The sequence below is a fragment of the Chelonoidis abingdonii genome, chromosome 4 (genome assembly GCF_003597395.2).
Source record: "Chelonoidis abingdonii isolate Lonesome George chromosome 4, CheloAbing_2.0, whole genome shotgun sequence".
NCBI classification, from domain to species: Eukaryota; Metazoa; Chordata; order Testudines; family Testudinidae; genus Chelonoidis; species Chelonoidis abingdonii.
In genome coordinates, this window is record NC_133772.1 from 1320590 (window position 1) to 1332311 (window position 11722).

The following is an 11722-nucleotide window of genomic DNA, read 5'->3' on the forward strand; positions in this document are numbered from 1 at the left end:
TGCCCCTCAGCCCCGACCCACAGCCCCTGCCAGCCCAGCCCTGCCCCCCCAGCTCTGCTGGTGCCCCTCACTCCCAACCTGCAGCCCCCCAGCTCTGCTGGTGCCCCTCATTCCTGACCCGCAGCCCCACACTGTCCCAGATCTCACCCATGGAGGGTCAGGACGCCCGTCCAGATCTTCATTGCAGTGATGGGCCCGATAATCTCAAAACTGGTTTGGGAGAATTCGTCCCCCCTAGTGCCGCCATGGAGCCCGGAGAACGAGGCTGCTGCAGCTTGGTCTTGAGCTACAGGAAGATCAGTCAGACTTGAGATGCAGGGTGGGGCCTGGGCACATGGGGCCCCCTCCCCTGGCACTGGGACAAGCCCCTCTGGGGCAGTGGGGGGCTGGGCACACGGGGACCCCTTGCCTGGAACTGGGACAGGCCCCTCTGGGACGGGGGGGGCTGGTCACATGGGGCTCCCTCCCCTGGCACTGGGACAGACCCCTCTGGGGCGGGGGGGGGCTGAGTATACAGGAATCCCTCACCCGGCGCTCAGCACAGCACAGACTCTGGGGAGCGAGGACCCTCACCCCCACTCTAAGCGTCTCCCATCCAAACGCAGCACGAGTCTCACCCTGCTTGCGTCTGTTCCTGTCCAGCCCCCCACCCTTAGCTCCTGCCTCTGCAGACGCTGGCGCCAATCGCCACGAGGAGAAGGAACCGGAGCGTCCTGGCTGGGGGTCTCAGCAGAACGTTTGAAAACAGACAGTGGGAAGGGAATTCACCTGGGTTCCTTATTTTCAAACCATTCGTTTCCTACAAAGGCTCCTTTCCAGGCACCAGGAACTGGAAAATTCCTACCAAATGCGTCTATCAGTTGAACCTGAGAGGTGGCTTCTCTGGGGTGGGGCCCCCTCACCCAACACTGAGATGCAGCCAGCTCTGGGGTGGAGCATGAGGGACCCCCTCACCCAATGCTGAGATGCAGCCAGCTCTGGGGTGGAGCGCGAGGGACCTCCCTCACCCAATGCTGAGATGCAGCCAGCTCTGGGGTGGAGCGCGAGGGACCCCCTCGCCTAATGTTGAGATGCAGCCAGCTCTGGAGTGGAGCACGAGGGACCCCCTCACCCAACGCTGAGATGCAGCCAGCTCTGGGGTGGAGCACGAGGGACCCCCTCACCCAATGCTGAGATGCAGCCAGCTCTGGCTGTGGAGCGGCCATTTGTAGAGCTTGGAGCAGGAAACGCTCCAGCCAGGCACTTGCCTTTCCCTGGGCCCAACCGCTGAGCCTGGAGACCTAGGTTATGGCCTTCTTATATCTCCGTTCCTGGAGGCAGGTACCACCCCCCAGATTTCCCTGGTGTTCCCAGCCGCCTTCTGTTCCCACAGGGAGGGTGCATCGCAGATAGGGGCGTTCGTGCCACTCTGTTTGAGTGAGCCGTAGCTCCTGGAGAGAGGTCGCCAAGGGCTCACGTGTGGGTGGGTACGGCTTTGGGCTAGGGTGCCTGGAGCACCACCCAACCACATTCGCTGCTGCAAATGAGCCCTGGCTGTTCGTTGAACCCGAACCTGGAGCTTTACCGTTCTGCGTCCCGAAGCAAACACTTGGCCCAACGTTCGAGCCGATTCTCCTTCGGTTTTCCTCTGGCCGCGGCCCTGTGGGGTCTGCGCGCGTGCCGCAGACCGTGCAATGCGCGCGGGTCTCCCGCCTCATCCCAGTGTGCATTGCCAGGGCTTGTGTTTTGGTAGGGTCTGTTGGCTAGGCTCCGTGTTTATGGTGTGAGGAGGAGGCCATCATAAGAAAGGTGCCTGGGTGCTTGGAGGTGGACGGCCAGAGGCCTGGGACGGTCGTGAGGTTCACGGGGGTCTGTGCCAGAAAAGGCCCTGTCCACGACGCGCAGGAAACAGAGATGCTGCTGTTTTGTGTCTGTGCCCGGCACAGGGTTGTGTCTTACAACCCCACACACACAACAGTTCCTGGGTGTGTCTGCAGCCCAGACAAAGCATCCAGTTCTCTGTCTGTGCCCATAACAAACCAAGCGTCCCCGTGTGTTCCCGCTGCTCCGAACACGAGATTCTCCTTTGTTTGCCTTTGAGCCAGCCAGAGTGGAACTCCCCTGTGTTGTCTGCGATCCAGACGTTGCCGTTTGCCATGTGTGGTCTTGCGATGTGGGAAATCAGACACCCTGAGCGGCGTCTACGACCCGGACACAACGACACAACAATTGTCGCTTTGCTGTGTCTGTGACCATGACAAACACGGTGTTTCCCTGGGCTCTCTGACCCCAACAAAACCAGTCGTTCCTCGATCCTTGGCAGCCCAAGCAAAGTGGATTTCCCTGGGGGCGGGGAGGCTTCGACCTGTTCCCCAGCCACCGGCCTCTTGAAGGTCTGGTTCACGGGCCGCCAGAGGATTCAGGGGGCCTGGGGTCTTCGGCGACAGGGGGCCCGCTTTGGTGGTAATTCGGCAGGAGGGGATCCTTCCGCCCCAGAGCAGAAGGATCCCCGCAGCCAAAGACCTGGAGCGGAAGAAGCTCTTGGGGCCCTGGCCCTGTGAGAGTTTTCAGGGCACCGGAGCAAGTAAAGGACCCTGCTCCAGGGGCCCCCGAAACTCTCGTGGGGGCCTGGGGAAAATTGCCCCACTTGTCCCCACACACAAGGCAGCCTGCCAGTTCACCTGGGATGGGTTGGCTGCCGACGGGGCTTTGGAAAGACCCAGGCAGCAGCTGAGCAAAGGGGAGCAGATGGGCTGGAGGAAGCTGCGTGCAACCGGAGGGATTTTATGGAGCTGCTGGATGGAAGTGGCCGAGCGCTGGGGAACCAGCAGGTGGGTAGAAAGACTCGGCGTGGGATGGCTCCCTTTCGCCGGCGGGTGAGGCGACCGCGTGGTGGAGGAGAGGGGCAAAGCGGGGTCTGATGGTAAACTGAGCAGACTCGCTGTCTCACTCCGGACGGCACCCCCTGGAGGGTGAGCCGAACAAGCCACCTTTCCCTGTGTTCTCCGCACAGAAGGAAGTGGGGCCGGAGGGCCTGGCAAGCAAACACTGACCCACAGCTGGACAGTGTACAGTGTTTCTCAGAAACGAGGAGGTGAGGACGCTTGGTTAATAGTAAACAACAAAACCACACAACCTGTCTGCTGCAGATCACCCGGGCACTGCCCGGGCACACACGGATCCGTGAACCGCCCGCCTGGGCTTCCTGAGGGCCGGATAGTCGATGGTCGCGCCCAAAGATCTTGGCCAAAATCTTGAGATTTGGTTACGAACCAGAAGATTTTTTTTAAAACGTTCTTTTTATTTGGCTGCCGGGTTGTGTTGAGGCCGGAGCCCCTGAGAAGAATTCACGATTTACTCCCAAGCACCTGAGATTGAAATCCAGACTCAGTGTAAATGGGATCTTGGCTGGATTTCTGATCTCCGTCCCCTGGGGTCAATCGGAAGTCACGCCCTGACTGCCATGGGGTAGAAGCGCGATTCTGATCTCAGTCCTTGAGGTTCAATCCGGAAGTCAAGCGCCTACTGCTGTGGGTGGAGAGCCGGATTGTGACTCGACTCCTCTGGGGTCAATCCTGAGTAACGCCCACTGCAGTGGGTGAGAGCCGTTTGATCTCAGCTCCCCTGGGTCATCCGGAGTCACGGGCCTGACGGCAGTGGGTGGAGCCGGATTCTGATCTCAGCTCCCCTGGGGTCAATCCGGAGTCACGCCCTGACTGCAGTGGGGTGAGAGCCGGATTCTGATCTCAGCTCCCCTTTCTCTGCGTGTTGCATTTGGCACAATGGCCTGGGCCGATTTGCAACAATCCCAACCCCAATAATAACCCTAATCTGTAATAATCACTCGCGCTGGCAGGGCGCAGGGTTGGGGTTTTGCCTGGTAGATTTCCTGGGAAACTCTCCAGCTCCTGGGGAGATGTGTTAGACCACGTGACGCATGTATCACCACATAGAAATACACGCCATGCAGATTAATTCTTCAGCCAGCTAGTGCCACTCAGGTGTGTGCCGCTGTGTGTGACAAACTCATCTGTGATCCATTAACAGCTGGGCTGGCGGGGCCCTGCGCTCGACGTCCTGGCGTTTCTCCGCTCGTCTCTGCGGGGAGATAACTTGTGAACGCCGCTCTTACAGCCCCGTCTGATTTTAATAACCCGCTAGTATTAATTATCGCGGTGCTAGTGTGTTGTCATAAGGCTCTGGGCGTTAGTGATAGTTTTAGTGTTATGTTTCTCTCGTTACGTGATCAAGCACTACTTTAATTACTATTCATATTGTTCCTAAGCATCCGTGATCTAGTATTTTATCTCTGCAGCATGTATTTTATTTCTGACTAGAGCGTTTTCTTTACTAAGATATTTTTATACACAAGTAACTTATCACAGCATTAAATGTATTTCCCCTCTGGGGGCGCCGGCTCTGATCCGGCCCCATGGCAGGGACTGGCTGGCTGCGGGGTGGGGCCTGGGACCAGGGGTCCCCAGCCTGTCACTTGTATCCCGCACCCAGGATGCTGCTGCTGCAAAGCCGACTCGCGACCCTCGGCCTCCTGGCTAATTCAGTCTCAGAAATTGCAGGTGAATAGAACAAACCCCCCAGCTCTGCTGGTGCCCCTCACTCCCGACCCGCAGCCCCCTGCTCTCCCAGCCCTGGGCCCCCACTTCCCTGGCTCTGCTGGTGCCCCTCACTCCCGACCCGCAGCCCCCCTCTCACCCGGGAAGGGGGAGGGCCCCTGCCCAGACTTTCACCTACAATTTCGACTGAAGCTGCCCCCCATGACCCCGGGACGGAGGCTGTAATGGGGTGGACATAAACCAGACATGAGCTGCGGCTGCCTCTGGGGTGGAGCAGCTGTTTCCACAGGTGCTAAGTCTCACCCTAAATTTCAATGGCAGAAGCGGAGACTGGAGGAAGGGAACCGCTTTATCCCCCAGAGCAAACAGTGGGACTGATGTGCTGAAGATACAGGTGTCAATTGAAGTCCTTCTTATATCGCTTCCCGCCGGCAAATACCCAGGCTGGAGGTGGGTGCCACCCCCCAGATTTACCCAGGCTGTTCCCAGCCCGGCCTCTGTGCCCCCAGGGAGGGAGCTCGGCCGATAAGGGGCGTTCATGCCACTCCTGTTTGAGTAGCCGATAGCTCCTGGAGAGATGTCACCAAAGGGCTCGCGGATGGGTGGGACGCGTTGGCTGCGGGTGCCTGGAGCCACCAACCAACCACATTCGCTGCCACAAACGGCCCCGGCCTGTCGTCGAAACCCAGAACCCGGAGCTTTTACGGCTGCGTCCCGAAGCTAACAGACTTGGCCCCACGTTCGGGCCGATTCTCCTTCGGTTCTTCCTCTGGCCCACGGACCTGTGGGGTCTGAGCACTGCCCGCAGACTGCGCATGCGGCGGGGTCTCCTGCACTTTCCCCAGTGTGCATTGCAGGGCCTTGTTTTGGGAGGGTCTATCTGATGTGAAGACATATCAAAGGAAGGCGTCTGCTGCTTGAAGTGCACAGTCCTGAGTTGCGGGGGGAGTTTATCCAACAGTCTCAGACCAGATACAGAGAACGTGTCTTGGGTACGACCTGGATACAACGGACGATGCCAGGTTGTGTCCACAGCCCAGACAAAAGAAACTTTCCTGTTTGGTTTTTTCAATCCTCAAACCCTCAAACAAAGAAACTTTTCCCTGTGTCCCCCACATCCGAAACAAAACAGAATTTCTTTGATGGTTTTTGCAACCCTTTGTGTTGTCTGAGACCTAGAATATCGGAAGTTGCTTTGTTGCAGGTGTGACACAGACAAAACAGTTGGGAGAAAGATCTGATGCAACCTATTGGGAGAAAACTGGCTGGAGCTGGGGAACTCAGTGTTAAAATTACAGGGCAATTACATTACCCTAAATCAGTGGTCCCCAAAGTGGTGCCCGCAGGTGCCATGGCGCCCGCTGGGGCATTTATGTCTGCCCGCCTAGGGCCCAGCAGCCGCGGACCCGTGCCTGCCGGGGACAGAGAACTCGGGCCCACAGGCTGCTGGCACCGGTGCTCTCTGTCCCTGGCAGGTGTGAGGCCGCTGCTTCTCTCCAGCTTCTCCGGGCTGCAGGCTGCAGGCGCTGGTGCTCTCTGTCCTCGGCAGGCGCGGGACCCGACTAGTGCCCAGCAGGGGAGAAAATCTGGGGCCCAGTGCCTGCCAGGGACAGAGTAATCCAGGGCTGCGGGCACCGGTGTTCTCTGTCCTCGCGGCTTCTCTCCAGCTTCTCTCTTCTCTCTGGATTCATATGTATATTAAAAACGATGTTTTTTGGATTATTTAATGTACAAATAGAAAATAAACCTTGAAAAATTGTTGGTGCCCCCCACACTCTTCTGAAAACATGAACGTGCTACTGGCCACAGAAAGGCTGGGGACCACTGGCCTAAATAAAAGGATGAGAATTCATGTCAACCAACGTGGGTTTGTGGAAAATTGATCCTGTCAAACGAACTCAAGATCTTTTTGTGATGAGCTTACAAGTTTGGTTGATAAAGGGAGCAGGGTGGACGTACTATCTTAGACGTCTGTAAGGTGTTTGGGACCACACAACATTTTGAGGAAAAAACATAGACAATAGAAAATGAACACGGCATGGGTTCAAAACTGGCTAACTGATAGATCTCAAAATGTAACTATAGGTGGGGAATCGTCAGCAAGTAGAGGTGTTCCCAGCGAGGTCCCTCAGTGATTGGTTCTTGGCCCTCTGCTATTGGACATCTTTATCAGTGACCTGGGAGAAAACACGAAATCATTCCTGATAGACAAATATCAGGGGGTAGCCCTGTTAGTCGGGTGGGCCTAAGCTTTCAGAAACACTAACCCAGGAACCAATCCCTGCAGCAAACCTCGTTGCCTGCTCTGTCCCTGTATCTACTCTGGTGACACCATCACCCACAATATCACCTGCACATCTACCAATGTGATATCTGCCACCACGTGCCAGCAATGCCCCTCTGCCATGTGCATGGGCCAAACTGGACAGTCTCTATGTGAAAGAATAAATGGACACAAATCAGAAGGGATCTGGGGGTGAGACGCTGGGAACAGCCCTCGGGTAGGAGCCCTGAGTTAAAGGCAGCAGAGGAGGAGTTGCAGGAAGCCTGGAGCGTTGCCCTGACGCTCAGGCCCGGAGATGTGCTGCATTTGAACCTGTCTTGCTTTGGGGTGTCTAAGACTCCCAGGTGGGACTTGGGGTCCCTGCATCGGGGCCCGGAACGGCTACTTTCAAACCCATCACGGGGTGTTTTCCTGAGACTAGACTCACTCTGCAGGATTAGGGGGAGGTTGGCATGGGAACGAATCAGTGATGCCCGGCAGCAGGGCGGGAAGAGGGCTCAGAGAGGGACAATCTCCCTTTGCCAGCCAGTGAGGCAACTACCCTGTGGTGGACAAGAGGAGAAATGGTAAACTGAGGCAGGCTCCGCCTAGTGCCCTGTGGGAGGGCGCCCCCTGCAGGGGTCAGCTCTGCCACGTCACCAAACCAAACAAACTTTCCCCTGGCTTTTCGGCGACCCAAGGAAATAGATTTTCCTCAGTGCTTTTGGGAACGCAAAGATGTGCAATTTCCCCAGTGGGGCATTTGCAAGCCAAACAAGCCAGTCTGGACCAAACATCGCAGCGCCGGGCTAATGCAGGCGACCCCGCAATGTCCTTAGCTGGCTCGGGGAGTCTTGAAGTCCATGTCCTGCCCTGGCTGATTGCAGGTGGCAGCGGAGGGCAGCTTCTTAGAACAGGAAGGTGAGAAAGCTGGATTATGAAATAGCGAAAGTCAAACACAATCCGTGTGTCTGCTGGCAAATCACCCAGGAACTGCCCAGGACACACGAGGAATGTTAACCGCCTGGCCGGGGGCTTCTGGAGAAATCACAAGCCTGGGCACCGAAGAGGCCTGCGATTTGCTTGCTTGATCACGAGGGTTTTTTTAAAAACAAGGAGTCCAGTGGCCCCTTAAAGACTAACAGATTTCTCTGGGCAGAAGCTTTCGTGGGCAAAGCCCCACTTCATCGGACGTTTAAAGTAAACATTCCTGTTTGCCTTCTGGGTGGCGTGAGGGTTCGGGTCCCCTGGGAGAGTTCAGGCTTTGCCCTGGGGGAGCTGGGAGCAGGATCTGGCCCCACTGTAAATGGAGTCGGGGTGCATTGGGCTCTCCCTCCCCCTCGCCCCCAGTGGGTTCAGGCTGGGATTCAGCTCCCCCCGGGCTGCTTGCTGACGCACTGCGGTGCTACTGCATGACATCCCGTGGCTCGGCAAACCTGCGGGGTGGGGATTTCCTAGGGACAACTCCAGGCCCCCGGGAGATGCGCCCTATGACGTGACACCCAGCGCGCTCCAGGCACCTATATAGACGGTGCAGGAGGATTCACCGGTCAGCCAGTTCCACGCCCAGACAGACCCAGAACCAGGTAGGGGCGGCTCGGCTTTCTCTGACATGCTGGCTGGCTCAGGGGGCAGGGAATGGGGCAGGGACCTGTCCCCTGTGGGGGGTGCTGGCTCCGATCTGGCCCCAGGCCAGGGCCTGGCTGGCTCAGGGGGTGGGGAGTGGGGCACGGGGTTCCCAGTCTGTCACATGTGTCCCGTACAGGATGCTGCTGCTGCTGCTGCAAATCCTCCTCGGGACTTTTGTCCTGGCAAATGCGGTCTCGGAAACAGCAGGTGTGTAGAACAAACACACAGTCCCACTGGCGCCCCTCACTCCTGACCCGCAGCCCCTGCCATCCCAGCCCTGCCCCCGCCGCTCTGCCAGTGCCCCTCACTCCCGATCCGCAACCCCTGCCAGCCCAGCCCTGCCCCACCAGCTCTGCCGGTGCCCCTCACTCCCAACCCGCAGCCCCTGCCAGCCCAGCCCTGTCCAGCCACAGCCCTGCCGGTGCCCCTCACTCCCATCCCGCAGCCCCTGCCAGCCCAGCCCTGAGTTCCCCCAGCTCTGCCGGTGCCCCTCACTCCTGACCTGCAGCCCCTGCTTGCCCAGCCCCTGCCCCCCCAGCTCTGCCGGTGCCCCTCACTCCTGACCTGCAGCCCCTGCTTGCCCAGCCCCTGCCCCCCCAGCTCTGCCGGTGCCCCTCACTCCCGACCCACAGCCCCTGCTAGCCCACCCTTGCCCCCCCAACTCTGCCGGTGCCCCTCACTCCAGACCTGCAGCCCCTGCTAGCCCAGCCCTGCCCCACCACCAGCCCTGCTGGTGCCCCTCACTCCCGACCTGCAGCCCCTGCCAGACCAGCCCTGTCCAGCCCCAGTCCTGCCAATGCCCCTCACTCCCGACCCGCAGCCCCCCCCCCACCCGCTGTATGAGCCGATCTCTGATCCCAGCTGCACCAGTTCTATCCTCTCGTTCCCTCGTTCCAGCCCAGGCCCAGGTCTCCTATTCCGGGGAGTACGGCTCGGCTGTGGGGACCTCGTTCTCTTACCCTATAGTCATCCCCTGGCACCCCATCACGGCCTTCCGGGTCTGGGAACACCCCAGCAGCTTCATCGCAGCGTAAGTCTGGGGGCTGGAGGATCAGAGGGTGGCAGGAGGCAGAGGGAGGGTAGATCCAGTGTCAGGGGGGTGGGAGGTCTGGGATTTGGGGAGCAGAGGGGGGACGGGGAGTCAGAGGCAGACACAAACGTTGGAGGAACGGCAAGGGGACTCAGTGGACAGGGAAAGGGATGGGGATTTGGGGTGCTACCCAGATCTTGAGGGTGCGGGGGGCTGACTCAACCCTCTCATCTCCCCCCAGCCTCCAGTTCCAATTTGATGGCACGTGGAGCAAAACGTTCGGCTACGAGCAAGGCAAAGATCACGAGGTGACCCTGTTCCGAGGCGAGGAAATCACACAGATCTCCGGGAAAAACTCCACCTACGTCTTCCAGCTCATCTTCTCCACCAACCGTGGGCGCATCTTCTTCTTCGGCCAGCCAGCCGGGGAGAGCTTCAATGCCTACCCCCTGGAGCAGGGCAAAGTCCTGGCCCTTGTTAGTGGCCACCACAATGAGGCGGGGATCACGGGCATCAGGATGCAGTGGCGCCACTCCCGCTTGCCAGTGTTAAAAGCCTACGCCCAGATCCCAGAGGCGGGGAATCCCTCTGACTAATGGAGCCCATCCAGTCCAGCAAAATCCTGTGGCGGGGAGTTCCCCTTGTTAACACCTTGGCATCTGCCCGCTCTGCGTGGCACCATACAGCCATTCACTGGCTCTGACTAGTGGCTGATTAATTAGAGCCAGATTGCTTGATTTACAGACGTGCTCATTAAAACAATAAAGCCTCAGTCTCTGCTCTGTTTTCATCCAGAACACGAGGTCTCTGTTTACATTTGGGTTTGGCCCAGGGGCTGTTTCTGCCTGGATCCCTCCCCCTGCGCAGGGATGTGGCCACCTCTGGGGCGGAGCGCAGGGGCTGTTTAGCCAGGGACGCCTTGCGTGGTGCTCAGATGCGGCCACCTCTGGGGCGGAGCGCAGGGCTGTTTAGCCAGGGATGCCTTGTGTGGTGCTCAGATGTGGCCACCTCTGGGGTGGAGCACAGGGGCTTTTTAGCCAGGGACACCTGGTGTGGTGCTCAGATGCGGCCACCTCTGGGGCGGAGCGCAGGGGCTGTTTAGCCAGGGATGCCTTGCGCGGTGCTCAGATGCAGCCACCTCTGGGGCGGAGCGCGGGAGCTGTTTACACCTGGGCGCTGAGCTTGAGTCGAGCTCAATCTTTGTAAACCAAGCCAGGCCTGGGAGTTTGAACACACTTATTTAGTGCAATGAGCCCGTCATCAGGGAACTGTCTCTAGGAGCCAGGTGCGAAATCTTCCCCTCAGGGGTATTAAGGACAATCCCCGCCCTGCGTCATGCACAGTGATCTAGAAATAGGAATATTTAGCATAGGGCCCGGCTTCTCCCCAGCGTCCAAGCACACACCGGTCCGCCAAGTCTCCTGTTAACAGGTGTATTGGCTAGACGTAAGCAAACCAAACACAACTGGTTCCCCAGCTCACCCTTCACAGGCGGGTCTGCTCTCCGCTGGCTCTGGCTCCACAAGTCCAGGGCAACCTTCTGGGCACCCCTGCCCCTTGCTTCAGGGCCCCACCACAGACATCCTCCATCACCCCCCGTCTCCTCTTCTTGTGTTTTCGGTGTCTCTGTCCGCCCAGCACAGCACATCATCGATAATTCAACAATTCAGATTTTTCGCCTTTCCTGGTATTGACGTGAGCAGAGTCAGGGCGAGCTCTACCCTGACTTCTGGTGGTGAATTGTGGCGAGTTGTGGAAAAGAACATCAGGGGCTGGTCATGAGCTCACAGTAGCCCAAATAGTCACTTTGGCTATGGTGGGATCCCCAGTTTCTCTGTTATTGAGGCAGGAAGAATAAAGTGTTGTTACCTTGATTATGTGAATCAAGGACAATGGAACTGTTTTTTGACAGAGGGACTCTGCATCCACTAAGCAGCACTCGCTAGACAAGGGTTCCAAAACCCAGTGAATTGAGAGAGAAGTTGGGGAGAAGCATTTGTATGTGAAGGATGGGCCCTCTTGGTGAGCCTGAAACACCAATTGCACCACTGCTGTTGAATTTTAGAGCAGATTTTGATTCCATTAAGAGTTTAATTACAGGCTGCTGAGCTGAATTCAATTTGGGCTAATGGTGAACCACCAGTGGGGCTCTGCTACTAACAGCTAACATCACTAAAAGCTGTGATCACTGAGTGTATGTTCACTAGTGGGGGCAGCTGAAGATGTATTGCTAAGCAGCTAGGAGAA

General features: G+C 57.9%; 1 protein-coding gene across 1 annotated transcript; it reads left to right on the forward strand.

Moving 5' to 3' along the window:
• The first annotated feature begins 8582 nt into the window (after positions 1-8582).
• Positions 8583-10071, forward strand: LOC116824091 (zymogen granule membrane protein 16-like). Its single transcript, XM_032779135.2, has 3 exons — positions 8583-8652; positions 9343-9475; positions 9717-10071. The coding sequence occupies exons 1-3, from the start codon at positions 8583-8585 to the stop codon at positions 10069-10071; spliced, it is 558 nt and encodes a 185-aa protein (XP_032635026.2).
• The last annotated feature ends 1651 nt before the right edge of the window (positions 10072-11722 follow it).

What these genes read in the sequence shown, in the direction of transcription:
- LOC116824091 (XM_032779135.2), top strand. Translation starts at nt 8,583, where the DNA reads ATGCTGCTGCTGCTGCTGCAAATCCTCCTCGGGACTTTTGTCCTGGCA. An exon ending in TGCGGTCTCGGAAACAGCAG is followed by an intron (nt 8,653 to 9,342) that starts GTGTGTAGAACA and finishes CCCTCGTTCCAG; the next exon opens with CCCAGGCCCAGGTCTCCTAT. An exon ending in CCCAGCAGCTTCATCGCAGC is followed by an intron (nt 9,476 to 9,716) that starts GTAAGTCTGGGG and finishes ATCTCCCCCCAG; the next exon opens with CCTCCAGTTCCAATTTGATG.